Source organism: Meles meles, chromosome 6, assembly GCF_922984935.1.
Source record: "Meles meles chromosome 6, mMelMel3.1 paternal haplotype, whole genome shotgun sequence".
Lineage (NCBI taxonomy): Eukaryota > Metazoa > Chordata > Mammalia > Carnivora > Mustelidae > Meles > Meles meles.
In genome coordinates, this window is record NC_060071.1 from 111903920 (window position 1) to 111923965 (window position 20046).

The window sequence follows — 20046 nt, forward strand, 5'->3', positions numbered from 1 at the left end:
GGTGCCCCTTAAAATACATTTTTAAAATGCAATATCACCCTGAATTTTGGGTCTTGTACAGTGCTTCAGGACATGTTCTACACACTTCTTCTGTAGTTCTCTAGCTGGGATAATTTGTACGTCCCTATTAATCCACTTAACTTAGTTCTTAGCTTTTAGAGGGGGCCTTTCCATCTTTGAGTCCCCGGTAATGAGCCTAGCACTTGACCTGTGAATGTTGAGGTTTGCTTTAAATTAAGTAAACTGGGGGCACCTAGGTGGCTTAGTCAGTTAAGCATCTGACTGGATTTTAGTTCAGGTGATGATCTCAGTGTCCTGGGATTGAACCTCACGTCGGGTTCTGTGCTCAGCAGGGAGTCTGCTTGAGACTTCTTTCTCTCTCTCTCCCTCTCCCTCTGCTTGTGTGCTCTCTCTCTCTCTCAACTATATAAACAAGTCTTTAAAAAAATTAAATAAGCTGATGCAAGCAGAGCTTTGGGAGCTTTTAAGGGTTCCTGAAGTTTCCAGAGGCTGAAAGTGGTCCTTCAGCACAACTTTGGCCTCTGGTACAGGAACTTGGGCCCAAACCACAAGCTTGGTCTTATGCTTATATACAAGTGTATTGTCATTGCCAAGATTTGTACTTCATCGAATTGGCACCCGGAAGCACAAATCTCTGCTGAATGTTGCCATATTCTTCACAGTGGTGAAAACCAATGGTGGGCATCTATGACTTCTGTTTCCCCAGACCTTTGTGGGGAGGGAGTATGCATGTAAGGTAACACAATCGTGGGGCATATAAAGTAGTATTTAGGGTATTATATCAAAGATTGCACTTAACTCTTTCCTTTTCTTTATAAAAATTACCTTGGTTTACAGACACATCTAGCAGTTTTCATGGAGAAACCTAACTAACAAAGACCGAAAAGAGGTCTGTTAGTGTGAATTAATGAAAATTTTGGAGTACAGGAAAAAAATTAAAAGACAGCTTTATTTATAGCCCTTATAATAGCTTAGAAAATATTTTCTTGTAGGAGCCATATGGGGATCTGCTGTGATAAACAGAAATGCTTTGTATTTAACATTTCAATAGCTAATGTATTTTAGAGTGCTTCTTAGGAGTTTAAAGTGTTTGATAGTCTTTCACCTTCGATACTTTACATAGAGACTCAGTCTTGTTCATTCATTTAATTTACATTGTTAATATGCACCATTAAAATAAAATAAAGGCAAAATTTAACCTGATTTATTCCTCCTTGGAAAAACACAAATCCTATATTAACATAGCTTCACTTGTACTAGGAGCTCAGTGTTACAACACTATCAACTTGCTACTGATGTGAAAATTTGTGCTTGTCCTTGGGAAGAGAGATTCGTGTTTGTTAAGACAGTAGAATATGACTGTATAGTGAGACTAGACGTAAGGGACTCTTGGAGACTGTACGTATTCTGAGAACTATTGTGTGTCCATTGGCGAGATTTTGGAAAATCGATCTGGGATGATTGGGATAGGATCCTTAATCACATTAGGATTAAGAGCACTAATGGTTATTCATGCAGGGGCAAGATTTCAATCATCTTTTTTCCCCCATTAAATGCTAACAAAATAAGTTTGCCAAGGAATGAGTAATACACTTATAATAAGATAGTCAAGGCCATCCATCTTTTAAAGAACACAGTAAGAATGTATTTATTAAATAAATAAAAATGAACACAAACTTGTATTAAATTCCCTAATTTCAACCAAATGTATATTTTGGGTTTTCTTTGGCACATCTCCTATATAGCTCACATCTTTTTTTTTTTTTTTTTTAAAGATTTCTTTATTTTAGAGAGAGAGAGAGAGAGAGCCTGCAGGGGAAAGTGCAGAGGGAGAGAGAATCCTGAAGCAGACTCCCCAAAGAGCACAGAGTCAGTTGTGGGGCTTCAACCCAGGACCCTGAGATCATGACCTGAGCCAAAACCAGGAGTCAGTCACCCAACTGACTGAGCCACGTAGGTGCCCTCCTCTTATATTCCCAAAGTTTGCTATTTATTTATTTATTTATGAGAGAGCCAGCAGGGTGGGGCAAGTGGTGTGAGAGAGGAGGGGCAGAGGGAGAGGGGGAGAGAGAGAATTTTAAACAAGTTCCACGCTGAGTCTGGAGCTGAATTCTGGGCTTGATCAAGACCCTGAGACCATAACCTGAGCTGAGATCAAGAGCTGGATGCTTAACTGACTGAGCCACCCAAGCACACCTGTAGCTCACATCTTAAAAAGCAAAACAAAACAGGAAAAACTCAGAACAACCTTTGTTTTTCTATAGCTAATTTTTATGGTTTCACTACAGCTAATGACTTTTCAATGCAGGAATTCTCTTGAAGGAAATATCTCAAGCTCTGGGTAAGATGGGAAAACTACATTGTTAATTGTTGTCAGAGGATCCAACAGCTCAAATTCCACTCTCTAGTCCTAGATATCCAGTAGGAAAGTAAAGCACACAAAGAAGAGAAATGGAGACATTCTCTCTTTTCCTCTGCTCATCTATCCCTCTCTCTCTATTCCCAACTTCACACACACACACACACACACACACACACACACACACACACACACTACTGCTCTTAGAAAAAGGGAATACCTTGCTCAGTTTTATTAATCTGAGATTTATCATTTATGATTATAGCTTGGTTCTTTTGTGTCTTTAAAAGCCTTAGTGGGCACCTGGGTGGCTCAATTAGTTGAGTGACTGCCTTCAGCTCAGGTCATGATCTGCGAGTCCCGGCATTGAGTCCCACATTGGGCTCCCAGCTCCATGGGGAGTCTGTTTCTCCCTCTGACCTTCTCCCCTCTCATGCTCTCTCTTACTTTCTCTCTCTCAAATAAATAAATAAAATCTAAAAAAATTAAAAAATTAAAAAATAAAAGCCTTCCGTAAAATGCAAATTCCTGGGAAGAGGGGAGAAGTTTAAATAAAAAAAAAGCAAAATCGTGGGGGTGGGGGGTTGGGCTCGTTTTATCTTATGCTCTTAAGCACCCACACCAGGGTTATCACTTAAGGTGTCTGGGGAGGTAGGGCAGTCTGTGAGAGAAGGGCAGGACACGTAGGGAGCAGAGTAGATACAGGTTAAGAAGGTGGAAAAGTATAGAGCCAGACCTGCCTCCTCTCTACACTTCTAAATATTCCTAGAGGGTCGCAGGTCATTGACTTAGTAGCCATTATTTTATCTTACAATTGTAGTCCTCTGCAGGTGACAGTGTATTTTCATTCTGTAATTGAGTTGATCTTCTTAACCTGTGCAGTGGGGGAGGAAATGCATTTTATTAACCTTTTTCTTTTCTTAAAGCGACATGGATCTCAAATATAAGGATACCCAACATACCCATTTCAACGGAAAAAAATAGGTTCCATAGTGGTGAATTGATGTTCCCCAAATCTAAAAGCTAATTAGAATCCAGATTTCCTGATGTCTAAAACTCTACGTTCCATTTACTATTCCTCATAGACTTTTTAGACATCTACTCAGTTCACATACAAGTAATAGGAATACATCCACAGAGAGAATATTTTTAGAAAGTATATCTATACATAAGTATAAATAGCTTTTCTGTACATCATGGCTATTTTGAAACATTGATCTAAAAAGGCTTAGTGACTGTATTTTGTGCTAATGGCCCACTTGTCTGTCAAACTTTAGCCAACCTCTATCTTCTGGAACCCAGCCTCCGTTTGGAAGTAAGTGGAAAAAAACCTTGGAACAGTAAGGAAAATAATGACCATAAAGACCATCCACTAATGCTAGAAGATTCAAAGAACCACTTTTGGGCCCTACCCTCCAATGTATTGATTTTGTGTGTGTGTGTGTGTGTTCTCTAAATAGGGATAATGCTTTAACTAGTTTAGCAATGAAGTTTCTTTTTTTAAAAAGATTTTATCATTTTCTAAGTAATCTCTACATCCAATGTGGGGCTTGAACTCACACCCCCAAGATCAGGAGTCACACGCTCTACTGACTGAGCCACTCAGGGGCCCTAGCAGTGCAGTTCCTTGATCCAGAGCAAGTGAAATGATTTAAAGGAAAGGATAACAGAGTCACTGTTGATTCAACAAATATTTTTTAAATGCCTACTCTTCTCCATTAAACTGAATGCCAGAGAAACAGAGACAAAAGTGCAGAGAAGCAAACTCATAATAATGTGTTAGGTGCTACACTAAGGGAAGACATAAATCCTCGTCAAATCACAGAATGGGCCAGGCAGCATTCTGGTTATGGGGGTGAGACAGAGCTTGCTGGAGCACTAGCTCCGCTAGTGATGTCTAGTGAGTCTTGGAGATTGGGTAGAGAGGATCTTGTCCCTTTGGGCAACAGACGTGACTAGACAGAGAGGTATGGCCTGGGTCTTGGGGGCTTTGTATCTTAATGGGTTTGTTTTTTTTACTTTTTGGAAGATTTATTTATGTATTTTAGAGAGTGAGCGAGAGCAAGAAAAATCCCAAGCAGACTCAGCCCTGAGCGTGGAGCCTGACACGCACATGGATCTCATGATCCTGAGATCCCTACCTGAGTCAAAACCAAGAGTCAGATGCATACTGACTGGGCCACCCAGGCGCCTCTGTTAAGGGGTTTAAATGATATTTCAGGGCTGCCTGGGTGGCTCAGTCATTAAGCATATGCCTTTGGCTCAGCTCATGATCCCAGGGACTCATGATTGAGTCCCACATGGGGCTCCCTGCTCAGCACCCCTGAGCTCTCCCACTCCCTTTCCCTCTGCCTGCTGTTCCCCTGCTCATGCTCTATCTCTCTGTCAAATAAATAAACAAAATCTTTTTAAAAAATAAATAAATGTTATTTCATAGACAGTGGAGACCATTGAAGGTTCAAAAGTGGAAAGCAAGGCTGAAATAGGTCTTGAATTCTGAAAGTTGCATCTCAATGTAATTGTAATGTAGCCTGGAAAGAGGACCAGACACTGAGATACCAGGTAGGAGGCAGTTGTAATAATTCAGTCAAGAAAAGGTAAATGGCCGCACACCTGGCTGGCTCAGTCAGTGGAGCATGAGACTCTTGATCTCAGGATTGTGAGTTCAAGCTCCATGTTGGGTGTAGCGATTACTTAAAAATAAAATCTTAAAAAACAAACAAACAACAACAACAACAAAAGCGGTTTGTGCCTAAACTATGGCAGTAACCCTAGAAATGTAGGGAAAGGAATTGATTAAATAGACAGTAAAAGAGCAGCCATGGAGAGATGTCGTGATCTGGTGGAGGAGGTGGGAAGAAAGGGAGAGAAGACTCCAGGGTGAGTCCCAGATTTTTTACTTGGCCTGTGGGTGAGTAAGTGCTACTATAGAATGAGGAGCACTGAGTGAGAAACAGGCTTAAGGCAAAGATAATAGTTTAAATTTTTCATATGCAGAGTCATACATGACTGGGACATTCTGAAAATATCCATTAGAGAACTGGATCTACCAGACTGGAGTTCAGGGCACACGTTCAGACTGGGACAATCATAGCAGGAAGCTGGCAGCTTTGGCTAACAGCAAGAGGCAGAACAGACAGAAGGCTTCGAGAGCACAAAATTCTGGAGACATTTAGGAAAAAAACTGCCATACATGCTTCAACAGCTCCTGAAGTATTTCCTGTCCAACAGCTTAGGACAACATGACATAATTTCCTAATTCCTTCCCTCACAAGAATGGCTTCTTACAACGCCATTCTCCAAAAAAATAGGCAGAGTGACATTTTATTTGTTTTTTTTTTAGATTTTATTTATTTATTTGACAGAGAGAAACACAGCGAGAGAGGGAATACAAGCAGGGGGAGTGAGAGAGGGAGAAACAGGCTTCCCACCACGCAGGGAGCCTGATATGGGGCTCCATCCCATGACGCTGGGATCATGACCTGAGCCGAAGGCAGAGGCTTAACCCACTGAGCCACCCAGGTGCCCCCAGAGTGACATTTTAAAGTGTAAATCAGGTTAATGCAATCCTTGGTTCTCTGACTCAAATCCAAACTATTTAGCACAGACCAATAAAGTTCTACTTGTGATCTGGCACCTACCTGCTTATCTCTCTGACTGGATCTCCTTCTAAATGACCCCTAGGGTTCACACTGTGATCCAGCCACTCTGCTCCTCCCTCAGGGCCTTTGTACCTGCTGTTCCCTGGGTCTGGAATGCTATTTTTTTCTAAGTCTTGTGGGCTGGTTTCCCTCTCATCATTCATGCCTTTTTGTTGAAAGTTTACTTCCTTGAGACTTTCCTTGACCGAGAATGTAATGTGTGTCCCCACTTCCACCATTCCCCGTGCTCAATCTCATTATGCTGTTATGGACTTTGTAGTACTGGCCATTATCTGAATCTATATTTATTTGCTATCTACTTTCTGAAAATGTGATGGTGTAAAGATAAATTTCCACTTTTATTATTTTTTTCTAAGTAAGCTCTACACCCTAGGTGGGACTTGAATTCATGACCCCAAGATCAAGATTCACATATTGTACTGACTAAGCCAGCTAGGCACTCCACATTTATTATTTCTTCAGGGAAGCAGGAAGAGGGGGATGAAAGTCTTGAATTCCCCTTGAGGGTTTTTATTTAGTTTGCTAGATTCTGCAGAGCCACAAATGTTTGAAGTAGGTCAGTGACCTGTCAAACGTTTTAAAATATTTGTTTGGTTAAGATGTTATAAAATGTAACCACTCCGCAATACTCTGACCCTAGACTCACTGAGACACTCTCCACTTCAACTGGTTCAGCTACATAGAAAATTGCTAAACAAGTGAAGCGAATGACAAGAATATAAAAAAAGTTGAGACATACCTGAAATTAATTTGATGCCTTTAACTGGTTTTGTAACACGACTGTACAGTTGGTATCAATCTCCGTTATCCAAACCCCTCTCATTTCAGTGTGGGAGGCACACCTCTTCAGAGATGATGTAATTTTAAAGGTGGGATCAAACTGTAGCAGGGCTGTCTTCAGTGGTGCAGCCGAGTCCGTAACTTCAAGTCAGTGCACTGGTGGACCCAAGGGCAGTGTGACCAGACTTCAGCTGATGGGAATGTTTGAAAGATGCATTACATCAAGCTCATCCAGTAAGGGTAGGAATAGAAAGGCCTTTGGATCATTGAATTTAATTCCACTAAACCTTATAGAGTATGAGAGTCAGATTTTGGAATATCCAGATGAATAGGAAACATTTCTTTACATTAAGGAGGATGAAATCTAATCATTTAGCTCAGGGTATGCAATACCATTAAGTGAATTGCATAATTTTGCACAAAAAAACAACAGAGATTGTTCTAAAATGACTCCTGTTGTCCTTGTGCCTGCCAGCCTATGGAATGTTTGTGAGGGTTTTATTTTTCTTTTTCCCTCCTCTCCCCCCCACCCACCCACAGAGATAAATAACTTTTTTTTGTTGTTTTGTTTTTTTAAAGATTTTATTTATTTATTTGGCAGACAGAGATCACAAATAGGCAGAGAGGCAGGCAGAGAGAGAGGAAGCAGGCTCCATGCTGAGCAGAGGACCTGACGTGGGGCCCGATCCCAGGACCCTGGGATCGTGACCCGAGCCGAAGGCAGAGGCTTTAACCCACAGAGCCACCCAGGCACCCCAGGGATAAATAACTTTTAAACACAATGTATGTATAAATATAAAGTTTATTTAGCATAGTGTTTAGAAAAATAAGTTCACATCATTTCAGAAAACAAATAAAACACTTAATTGTCCAGGCATAAACCCCTATTACAGTACAACATACATACTTTAGATCTCTTTGGTTGGGTAATTAAGCACAGAAATGTTCTGGGACATGCTCTGTGTGCCATCACCTAACAGTGCAGTAGAGACTCTGTCACCCCACCCCGTGATATACATTCTGTATAGATTTTCTCTTTGTGTAAGGCACAGTAAAACCATATTGAGTATATAACCGGTCTCCTCTAAACATACAGTACATGCAACAAAAGAACAAAAATTGAGAACCCTGAAAGCCAAGAGTCACATGCTACATAATCTTGATTAATAAAATGTATGGTTGTAATATTAAATTAACATGAAATGTATCGACTAGATACAAAATAACTCTTAGGCTCTATCATCTAAGTTCTAGGAAGACTTTGAAACATCTTTCATAAAATGTAATTCTTTTCCCCACAAATGTCCTGAATTATTTGTATTTTTATGATGAGATGATCTGTCAAAAACATTGTAAAAGAATGAAGAACTTCTGACTATGTACTAATGCACACTTGCCTAACATGTAGCAGGCAGGCTGCAACACATGCCCAATAATCCAACTTTTGACATGCAAGATGCACGGGCATATACAGGGAGATTTAAGGTCAGTGTGCAATTTAACTACACATTTTTACCTATGGCTATAATGTCTACTTGCCTTTCATAACACAAGAAAGGCACTGAAACATGTGTACGAGTCAGTCTTTTCATTACTATAAATATACACGAGCTAGGAAACACTACAACACAGGTGTTCTTGCTTGCTTGAGGAACAAATGCACTGCCTCTTTAAATGATAAAACTGTTCTTTACTAGCTGTAACTAAGAGCTAAATGCCACATTCTGGCATAGAGTGCATCGAGAGCCTCACACCAAAAATCCTACAGCCAGCAGCAGGGGTTGGGGTTTGCAGGGAGAGTTTTTACCCCTATTCTGATTCCTCTTTGGGGATCATTTGAGGGTCATTTGCAGCATCTTCAAGCATTGGTTTATGTAAGAGAAAGTCTGCCACATGAACTCCAAGGGTTCTGAGTCTGGCCCTTGGTATTGCAAAAAAACATTTGCAATTCTGTGCAAGGAGATCATGGGGTTTATCTTATTTCATTCACATATGTATGGGCTATAAACCAACTGGCCCTTATTTTACTGAAAGAATAGAAAAGAACAGTAAGTTCTTTATAATGTGCATTGATTCTTACCTGGTATATTGTGTAGCTACCTGGAGTCATTGTAGGGGTATAATTACATCATGTTAGGAGTATGAATGGGTTTCCTAGGTAAGTCTTAAGCTTTGTGCTATCTTTCCTTTTTCTTAAGGGAAAAAAAAAGAGGAAGAATTATGAATAAAAGAGAGGCTTATTATATTTCTGGAAGACATATGAAACTTTTCCAGTTATATATATGCTATATATAACTTTTTAAACCTTCCTATTTCCCTTATTAGATCAGTATTGTAAAATAATGAACCAAAACTCTCGATATCTGCAGCCATCAAGTGAAAAAATATCATTTTCATGTAAACTACACTACAGAACCATATAATTAATCTCGGTAACATGATCAGCACACACCTACAGAAAACAAACAAACAAACAAACAAAAAAAACCAAGCTGAGTAAGGAGTGATGGAGTGGAAGAGAACTCTAAAACACCTGACTTTGTTAAAAAAAAAAAAAAAGACGAAAACCTGTAGTTTCAGCAGTTTAAGAACATTCACTAATTCCATAAAAAAAGATGGGATCTAAGTTCTTTAACAAAACGATGGGAAGAAGTCTTGATAGGGCTCTTCATCTACATCTGTGATTTCCATTTGGAATAACAAGAAAAGTGAAGTCCTCTATGGCCCTTATTCATCCGTGCTCAGCGGATGGGCCTGTTGGGATCAAGAGAATACTCTTTGTTCTGATCTTGAAGAGAGCAAGACTGGTAACAGCTTTATGTTCGATGACTTTAAGTCATCTTCGAGAGATCATTTTCTCCCATTTCTTGCTTTACAGTCACCAAGAGACTTCACTCCCTACCTAAATGTATTTGCATTATTCCATTTTGTGTTCAGTCCTGATAGATAGAAACTATAACCACAGCTCACAACATTATCAAGCAAGCTTCTCAAAGAAACCCCAAAAGATTTACTTTTAAACAAGACATGATAATATAGTGCAAATAACAGTTGTATGTCATCATGTAACAACTGATTCAAAACACCTAGAACTAAGTTTCATCAGGGCAGAGTTTTGCTCCAGAGAATTTACATAATTCTTTCTGTAGTTTAATAAGCCTGTTTTCATAGTCTACAGAATTCATTTTACATGGTAATCTATGATTGTTATTTTTGTTGTAATGAAAAGCATCAACAAAATCAGTTGTTCATCCATTTACATCATAAACGTACATAATTACATAAGTGAAACTTAATTCTGCAGGTTTAAAGCAATTTTGTGGTGAAAATAACCCTGTTAGATAGAAAAGAGCCATCAGTGCTTTTGTTGACACTTCTGTACCTTAAGAATAATTAAAAGGCCACAAGGTAAAAAGGCACATAGAATTCTATAGAAAACATATTTAAATGAATCAGAGAGTTGCTAAATAAAGAACAAGGATGTGAAAAAAAGTACCAAAATTCCAATATTGGGAGTTAGATTGCCTGTTTCAGTGTTATTAATATTGACCATAATAAACTCCTGATAAAAATCATTACTTTTAAAATCCTACAAAAAGTAAAACTTTGTTGGAAATAACTATGTTCACTTCCTGTTCAAGCAATAAAAATAAATTAAACAGTAAGAAAACATTTTTCTTTTCAGTTCATAGTGTCTGAAGTATAAGAGAAACATATACAGCATAAATAAAATTCACTGTAATTCCTCAAATCCTGGTTAGAGGACTAATATATTTACACTCATACTGAAGTTTGTTTCAGCGTTTTTAGTGGAGTTGCAAACTTTCTCAGCCCCACTGGACTATTAGCCAGCACATTTGGAAATGTGTAGAGACAAACCAAGACTTTCACAAAAAAGGCTGAAAAACAGAAATGTATATATTCAAAAATAAACCCTTACAATAGTGCGGAGTACCATTTATGCTTCTTAACCTCATCAATGCCCATGGAGTAAAAGTAAACAAAAATAACTGTATTGTTTCTAATGCCAATGTCAGGTGTATACAGTTTAAATTTAAAGAACTATAGAGTTCCATTTGACCTTAGAATTAAGTCAACCAAATGACACACTTTGACTTGGTATATTTCATCTTGTTCCTTTGTCTCCATCTATTTAAAAGAGAACATACGTGAACGAAAATGCTGCAGCAACGCAGTTCTACCCTTGTATATTTAACTGTGATCTTCATGCAGATCAATCCAGTCCCTTGAATGCATTTACTCACAAAACTAGTGTTTCCCTGTAAATGGGAAAATGCTTTATGTCCTCAGGGCTTCATGAAAAGATCTGCCTGCTGATGCCAGAAAAAAAGGGCGGGGGGCGGAGGGGTGGGCGGGAACTCAAGTTTATAAGTCTTGCATATCTTCATCCAACTGGACAGTTTGGAGCTTGGCAAGCTCTTTTTTGTCTGTTTCCAGCTCTTCACAGACAGTCTCGACCATGCCCTCTAGGACATACTTGGATTTTGAGTCCAGCATCATTAAGTTGCTTGTGGCTTTGCCCTCAGAATTTGTTAAGAAATTCTCTTTTATGTTAGCTACTGATTGCAGAACCAAACGATGTTCTCTGACAAAATCCTGGTGTACTGCTGGGGAAGGGTGACCCACCTGGTCTTCAGCCGTAGGAACAATTTCCCCAAGGGCAGCCTGGGTCATGGGGACCGACAATAGATCTTGACCAGTAATGAGGGAACAGTTCTGAAGAGTTGCATAGTTAGTGTTGCTGACAGATGTCACAGTAGACTTGCTTGCCACAGGTGCAGACATTGGCTGGCTCTCAGCAATGTCAGGGTTTAGCTCAGTGGGATTTAGTAAGGTAGGGGGAGTCAGGGAAAAATTGTGAGTTGGGGATACGTTAACTAATGAGGAGGCCAATGGATGGAGGCCACTCCCCGAGATATTTTCAGAAGACAGGTTTGCATTTATTTGTGCATTCTGATTGATAGGCATCAACTGAGAAAATACCAGGCTCCTCTCCAAGCCCTCCTGTTTAACAGATCCTATAGTCTGGCCTGAATTAGGAACAGTGTATACCACTGCACTGGGAGCAAGAGAGCTCAAGAAAACCTTTCCTTGCTGGACTGTGGTAGACTCACTTGTAAATGTGCTCCCATCTGAAGTGCTTGAATTTACTGAAATATTACCTAAAAAAAATAAAGTACAGATTATCATTGATGAAATTGATAAGGAAAGAAAAAAAAGATACTTTTTACACATACGATTTTTCTCAGGTTCAGCAGAATCACCTTGAGCACTTAAAAGTAGATTCCCAGGCTCTACTCCTGAAAATCTGACTCAGTAAGTCCTAGGACAGGTGTATTTTAAACTCCCAAGTTTGATGACACAGTGGGAGTGAGAACTACTGGTTTGGAAACCAGTGTGAGAACCGCCCCCCCTCTTTTTTCCCCAGGTTCTTGTTTCAGTCAAGTTTCTGATTCATTATTACCAACTTGATTTCTCTCAATCAGTTGACAGTTGTACCTAGCTCTGCCAGTTAGAACTAGAAAACACAAATGCAAAATAAAATACCTTTGTTCAAGACAAGTTCAGTAACCGACATAAATAGAAATGTAGAAAATCCCTGTAAAATGAGTTGCCCTGGGGCTTGAAGTTAACCATATAAACCTGTACAGACAAGTTTCAAACTTTCACCAAACTAACCATAAAGTAATGTCAACAAAATATTCAATAGTTTTTTCTTTTGTTGTGCCAGTTCTGGATTTTTAGGGTTGTGGTGATAGGAAAAATTAATGATAATAATGAAGTGTACTTCTAAAATTACAGATTAATGTAAATAACTAGAGCTAATGCTTCTATAAAAGGTTCGTATTTTTTGGCTCTCACTATAATGGTCTACAGAGACCAGAAGTAGAAAAAGAAACATAAATGGAAAGCTGAGAAGATGTTCAAAAATGAGGTAACTCAGACCATGGAGATGAATTAGACCCTTCCCCTCACTCCTGCTATGAAATAAAACACTTTTCTTTTTGAGTCTTTACATAGGCACAGTAAAATGATGGCAATGATGCTGCCACCGAAAGAAAGGTGGATCTGAGGGAATTTTGTGACAGAATAATTCGGATGGGTTGTTTACTCTGATCTCAAATTAGATGTTCAGTAAGCTATTATTTTGAGGAAACAGCTCAATATTAAAGGTAATTCACCTGAAACAGATCCCTTCTTGAATTAGAATAACTTACCAAATAATTAGAACAATTTTTAATAATATATTACCACCTATATTGATAAATAAATGTTACAGGGCTGTTTATACATCTTCCAAACAGTTTTTAAGCACCTTAAAGGCAAAGAAATGTCTTTAAATGAAAAAAAAAAAGGAAAAGAAAAGACTGCATTTAAGTTTTATGAGACTGACGCGCTATCTACTACGCTAACGAGGCACCTTGCATTTAAGCTTTAAAAAAGATTTAACCACTAGAAAGTATTCTTTGTGGAAATATTGGTGTTAATAAAAACATTTCTATGTATGTCTGGGCTCTTCCCTAACATAAATGTTTGTTCCAGGCCAAACAAATGAAAAGGCTTTTATTTGACTTCGACTTAAGTATGCTTTAAAATTCCTGCTGGCTGTTAAACTGTAGCAAAATCATCTGAAATATTTATTTTGTTATATGTTACGCATTTGTGAAAGTATTTGCCTATGTATATGTGAACAAAAATGATTAGTTATTTTTTGAAAGAACCATAAATAATATGACAGGACATTTTCCCCAACAGCTACTGAAATATATAAATAATTTTGAATATGTAGAAATTATAACATATATGAATGAAGAAAAGCAGATGTGATCTAAAACTTGATATTTAAGTGTAACTGCACCTTAATTATAAATTGGACAATAATTTCAAAATCAGTTAAAAAAATCCAAATGAAAAAGGACATAGGTGGGGCGCCTGGGTGGCTCAGTGGGTTAAAGCCTCTGCTTTCGGCTCGGGTCATGATTCCAGGGTCCTGGGATGGAGCCCCCATCAGGCTCTCTGCTCAGCAGGGAGCCTGCTTCCTCCTCTCTCTCTCTGCCTGCCTCTCTGCCTACTTGTGATCTGTCAAATAAATAAATAAAAATCTTTAAAAAAAAAAAAAAAAGACATAGGTGAAAAGCCTAACTTTTTAATGATGGTAAGGAAAACATCTCTTATTTTCTCAGATTATAAAGTGAGTAAAAGATATAGATATTCTGGATTTCCATATAAATACTAATTATTGAAGGATAATCTACCTTGTCTACACATTTTAAAGCAAGCCTCACTATCCATTTTTGAGAAAGCCTGAATCCCTAAATGCTTTATTGAGAACTGCAGTCCATAATTACTCTAAAGGAACGTTACTTCCTGGACCCATGTGGTTAAACTTATGCCTTTAATGCACACAGACAGTCTAAGGATTGACAGCTCTGTCATTTGATCTTAGATTTTTTAACTGAAAATGCTATTCTTATTCACATTAAATGTCCCATTTTAAAAATCAGCTGTTAGTTTGCAATGATTTTCTATGTCACATATTTCTAGATTACATATGAAAACTATTTTTGCTTTTCTTCTTCCCCAATGTACATCCCATACTTTTTGCTCAAATTTGTTGTCTTTAAAATGTTACCTACTGTTTTGGAAATTTCCTGAAGAGAGAAAAGGGGTTAGATCCACATTAAATTACTATAAAATGAAGCACTTTGACTTTCCTTGTGGTTTCCATATTTTTGCCTTAGGTTGGACAGTGACTTGACTTAATTCTTTCCAGAACTTGGAACAATGAAGAAATACATGTTGTGCTGCAGGAGTTTTGTGTTTTACTGCCCTTCTACCTGATAATTGATTCTACAGAATGAAATGTGCTCAACAACATTTTTTCCATTAATGCCTCCTATAAACTGAAGCAGATCATAGTTGTGAAAACAAAAAAAGTTGTGCATAAATGGATTTTTTTTGGATAAAGCCATTTTTTAGGAAGCTGATCTTTAAGGCAAACAACTACTTATTTTGGTTTCATAGAAGTCTGGACATTCAGATTCGCTTACAGGAAGGCAAACCTACATTGGCATCACCTACTCCTAAGTTTAAGGGCCTCTGCCATCTCCACTGAGATTCTAACCATTCCGGTTTCTATACACAAAAAGTGACACAGAGTCATTAGACTTGCTTAAAGTCAGTGAAGAACTGGCCTATTGGCTTCAGGCTTCCCAAATTTCAGTGTTTTCTTTAGAATATTGCCTCTGGTAAAGTCACAAACATATATATATAATAAGGCTTATAGTTGCCTTCCTAAATAAACCCACACAGCTGGGGGGGTGGGCATACACGCAGAGCAACAGACTCCCAGTCACATATTCCTCTGGTTTTCCTTTAGTTAGTTCTTCTATTAGTTTTAATTATAGGAGGAACATGATTCAAACACAATTGATTCAGTCTTTTCGGCCTGCTCTTCTAAAACACTTCTTGGTCAAACAGAAAATGCTTAGGTAAAGTGTACACATTTCGTACCAATTGCTTTGACTAATTTTGTGTTCTTAGCAATATCATTAATTTTTAATCTTAAAATGTCAAGCAATGGGTTATTCTGTAAGCACCAATTGACTTATCACATTTCTATAATTGTAGAACTGGCAAGATTTGCTCTGAACTGTATTTTTCCATTCAGTTGTTAGGAAAATAAAAGCCCATCTCCATGATGCCAGAGAGCCAAACAAGCAGGATATTACACTGCTGTGGCAAAGGAGGAGAGACAGACCGAGGCTCTCTGCAGCTGTGCAGCCAGTAAGGTACCTGAAGAGTAACATCAATCTATAGCTCTCACCAAACGCGTCACTTACAGCAGCTGGTTAAAACAGTCACTGGTGCATTACGGTACCAAATGAGACTTTTACCTTGTGAAGCGGCTACGGAAACAGAAGGCAGCTGCAGTGGAGAGAATCCAATGCTCCCATTAAGGAACTGGCTGTTCGTTCCGGAATTGGGGATCTGGACAATGCCATACTGGTTAATCTGCACTGGTGTAGTAAAAGTCACCACAGAGCCTCCGTCCTGGGAAGCCACTGTTTGAACGCCTTCTCTTTTTACCTCAGTGCTGGGGATGAGCCCTGGGAATGACACAGGGGCACTGGAGCTGTAAGACGTGGTGGCTGCTGAGTTAGCTGAAGAACTCTGGAGGACTTTGAATTCCTTCGCATCCTGGGAGGTTGACCCCAGTATGTCACTCATGGATATACCATTGCTCACAATGTTTGAGGCCATTTTTGGTGGGTTCAATGACACAGTCTGTGTATTCCCCACATTTAATCCATTAAGGATGACTCCATTGGGTCCCTGAATGAAAGAATTACCATTAAGAAAGACAGGTGAAGTACTAGCGGGCACCAAGCTTCCGTTCAACAAAACTCCAGAAGAACTTAATGAGATCTTAGCGTTTCCAATTTGTTGCATGTATACTGGCTCCATGTGACCGGGAAGGCTGAGGTTGGCAACACTATCTGAGGAACCGGAGAGTGGATGAGGAGACAAGTCCTCATGGCCCTTGCTGGATTCATCTTCAGTGCTGGGATTGCCATCTGACTCACTGCGGAGAGGGGGAAAACCAAGACATTCCGAAGGTCAGAGGGATGATGCTCTCTACATAGTGCCATTTGTTTAGAAATCCAGCCTCTAACCCCGTTAAAGTCAGTATTTAAGGAAAGCAGAGCAGGAAGCCTTTGGTCCTGTTTAAGCTATGACAACCTTCCAGCAGATTCGGACCATCCAGAGAACGTGGGAAGATAAACTCTCCTGTGCCCACCATTTTTACCAATAATAAATTCAGGCAAAGTCCAGAGATCTGGAAGATGTAAATTCAGCTAACAGAATTTACTATGAGAACTGTATATACATTTTTATAGCATCGAAGTTATACCTTCCTGTTAAATTCGCTGCTACCTACACCACAGAAAAAACTCCCTAGATGAGGTGGTCAGTGGTCAGTCTTTCCTGTTTAGGAACTCCTTCCCCTCCCCTCAAAACCAATTCAGATTAGTGTGATCTTGGAGGGAAATGAAACTGCCAAAGGAGCAGGAGGTGGGAAGTGTTTTGTTTGTCAGTTAGTTAACAAGAGATCATTTTCTCACCTGCTCCCAAACTTCTACTCCACCAGACTGACAACTCTCTCATTCAACAAAGTGGCTGTCCTTGATGTAGGAAAGGCACTTTCAACCCAAGAACTGTTATGTGCAGTCGCCTTTGAATCCAAAAGAAGCCATAGGGGCCTATTTAACATACACCATCCAGTGCCCTGGTGAGGTGGGAGGGAAAGGGTGTGGGTCACTCAGCAGCCTTGTAACCCCTTCCCCAGCACCCTCATTCCTTCTGCTCCAGGCGGGACTGTTTTCCTCACTCCTCCACTTAAGGGGAAACACCAAATCCGGGAAGGGGTAGTGGTGGGAGTTTCCATTTGGTCTGACGCTGGGCGGGGGAGAAAGGGTCAGTTAGTTGGCAGTTGGGAAGCGTGGTGCGCCTTGGCCCCGTAGAAGATCCACGTCCCTCGCAGTCTCCGGCGGTCGGTTCGCTTTCAAGGGGAGGGGAGGGGATTACCCGGGCTTTGGGCTGCGGGGCCAGGAGCGCAGAAAGCGCTTTGATTTACGAGCTGAGGCTGAGCCGCCGTCGCCGTCTGCGAGGGTGACTCACCGGGGGTGCGGGTGGGAGGTAGATCCGGAGAGGGGCCCAAACCAGGCAACTGGGCCGGGGGCGGGGGATGTGCGGTTGGTGGGGGGGGGGGGGGGGACGCACAAAGCCTGCAGAGTGTGGCTAGGGAGACGGGGAACGCGCTCAGCTGGGGTGTGGGGGCTGCAGGGCAGCTGGCCTGCGTGCCACGCCCGCTCCCCACCCCCTGCCTCTGGCCCTGAGGATTCCGACGGAGCTCCGAGCGACAGGATCCGCTGCCACAAGCTGGCGCGGGGTGACCAACGGGCCTCCTCTGGGTCTCCCCTAAAGTCTGCGGAAGGATGCATGCAAGTCACAGTGCGCGTTTTGTTTTGGTTACCGCGAGGCCCGGCTCGGACACAGCGCCTCCCTCCCTGCCTCAGGCGAGGAGCGCCAGAGCCAACCGGCCCCGGGAGGCGCGCAGGGGCAGGAGTGGCAAGGGCGGACCGCGGCGGACTCTGGAATGCGCGGGGTGATCACCTTCGCTCGGCCCGGACGCGCTCCCCGGCTCCCAAATTCCTAATCTGCGCAGAACCTCGAGCTGTACGGTTCTTTCTGTCCTATGCCCGCGTGGCTTGAGACACCATCTCTTTAGGCGATCTTCTCCATAGTTCGATCAACAATAAACAAAATACACCCTCCAGGTGTCTGACTCGAAAGGACCGCACAAAAGAGGTGGAAACCCCGACATTTTCTACCAGTTGGGATCCCAAACTCTGCCAATCCAAAAGTTCAAACCCGCCAGGGTGGGCACTCTAGGAGGTGTGGAGCTGAGAGCAACCCCACCCCCAATCGCCGTCCCAGGAGGGAGCCACGCAGGGTTCGGGGGCCGAAGAAGCAAGCCCTCCAGCCCCACAGCCCCGGCGGCGCTGAAATCCGATCCGAAGGAGTTCAGAATCAGGTTTCAAAACACGGCAGAGCCCAGCCGCACCATCACCCCACGTTGCCGCGGCCGCGAAGGGAACCACAGCGGGCAGGGTAAATGATTAACTCTGTCACATAAAACCTCGACGTTCCCAGTCCCCCTTCTGAAACGCTAGCCCCCACCAACACCCTCATTCCTCCAGAGCGGCCAAGGCGACCTCTAACGCAGGTTGCGGCGGGGCGGGGGTGGGGGGTGGGGGGGACGGGCAGCCGAACCCGGGGCGGGCGGGCGGTGAAGGAGCTCGTGCACACGCCCGGCCGGTGTAACCCGCTGGAGGTGCAGACCCCGGCCCGCGCTGGCAACCCCTGTGGGCCTCGGGCGGCAACCAGAGCTGCCTTTCCGGCGCCTACACACGCTCCTGCGCCCCGCCAGAACCCGGGAGAGAGTGGCAACTTCAAAGCCAGCGGGATGGGGGTGGGAAACTGGGCGGCAGTGACCAGCCGAGGTGGGGGCGGGGACTGGGACCTAGGCGGGCGACGAGAAACTTCTGGGGGGAGGAGGGGGAGGGTAAGGAGGGAGGTTCCCCCGCCTCTCGCCACCGCCGCCCCCCCCATCCCCCGGTCCGGGAGAGGTGGGGGGCGGGGAGAGGTGGGCAGCCGGACCAGGCTGGTGGGGAAGGTAAGCGCCATGTTTGCGAGCACTTGGAGGAAAAGAAAGCTGGGAAGGGGGTGGGGGAGAAGAAGGGGGAGGCGGAGGAAAGTTAGCGCTCACCTTTTGGACTGGGTCTCTGAGGGGTTCCGATCGCGCTGCCGGCGGTTCTTGAACCAGTTGCTGACCTGGGTGAGGGAGAGGCCGGTGATCTTGGCCAGGTGCCGCTTCTCGGCGGGCGAAGGGTAGCGATTCTGCTTGTAGAGCTCCTTGAGCGCGTTGCGCGACTTCTCCTTGAAACAATACACCGTCTCCTCGCCGTCCCAGATGGTGCGGGGCAGGGGGAATTTCCTGCGCAGCCGGTACTTGTCCACGGCGCCCAGTGGCCGGCCGCGGGCTCGCTCGGCCTCGGTGTAGCGCGCCTTGTACCAGAGCTGCTGCAGCAGCGGGTGGTTGGCCGACTCGAAGCTGTGGCTCTCGAGGATGCTGTAGAGCTCGGGGTAGATGCCCTGGTGGAAGGCCACCAGCGCCCGCGCCTTCAGCAGGCTCTCGTTGCCACGTAGCAGGTCGCTCTGGGGCAGGGACCACAGGAACCGGGCCAGGCGGTCCAGGTTGCCCCCCTGCTGCAGCGCCTCGCACACGCAGGCGACATGGTCGGGCGAGAAGGCCAGTGGGGTCTGCGCGGCGGCGGCGGCGGCAGCGACGGCGGCCGCGGCGTGGTGGTGCCTGCCCAGAAGTTCCGAGTGGAGTTGTACCTGATCCGCCGCCGCCGCCGCCACTGCCCCTTCCTCTCCGCTCACCCTTGCGGCGGCGGCCGAGGCGTCCCCCGGCTCCAGGGGGAACGGGGCTGGAGCCGGGGGGCTCAGCCCCGCCGCCGCGCCCCCCGCCACTTCTCGGGGCGCCTCCTGCCCTTCCGAGGCGCTTTCCATCCCATTCTCCTGCTTGATGTCCGCCGCACTTGCAATCTGCCCGGTGGGGGAGGAAGAGGACAT

At 43.1% G+C, this 20046-nt stretch overlaps 1 protein-coding gene across 1 annotated transcript; it reads right to left on the minus strand.

Moving 5' to 3' along the window:
- Nucleotides 1–11208: 11208 nt before the first annotated feature.
- On the minus strand, nucleotides 11209–20046 carry SIX4 (SIX homeobox 4). The gene is made up of 3 exons (XM_046009687.1): nucleotides 19178–20046; nucleotides 15741–16429; nucleotides 11209–12005 (listed from the first exon to the last, which is right to left on the minus strand). Exons 1-3 carry the CDS (start codon nucleotides 20044–20046, stop codon nucleotides 11209–11211), a joined length of 2355 nt encoding a protein of 784 aa, XP_045865643.1.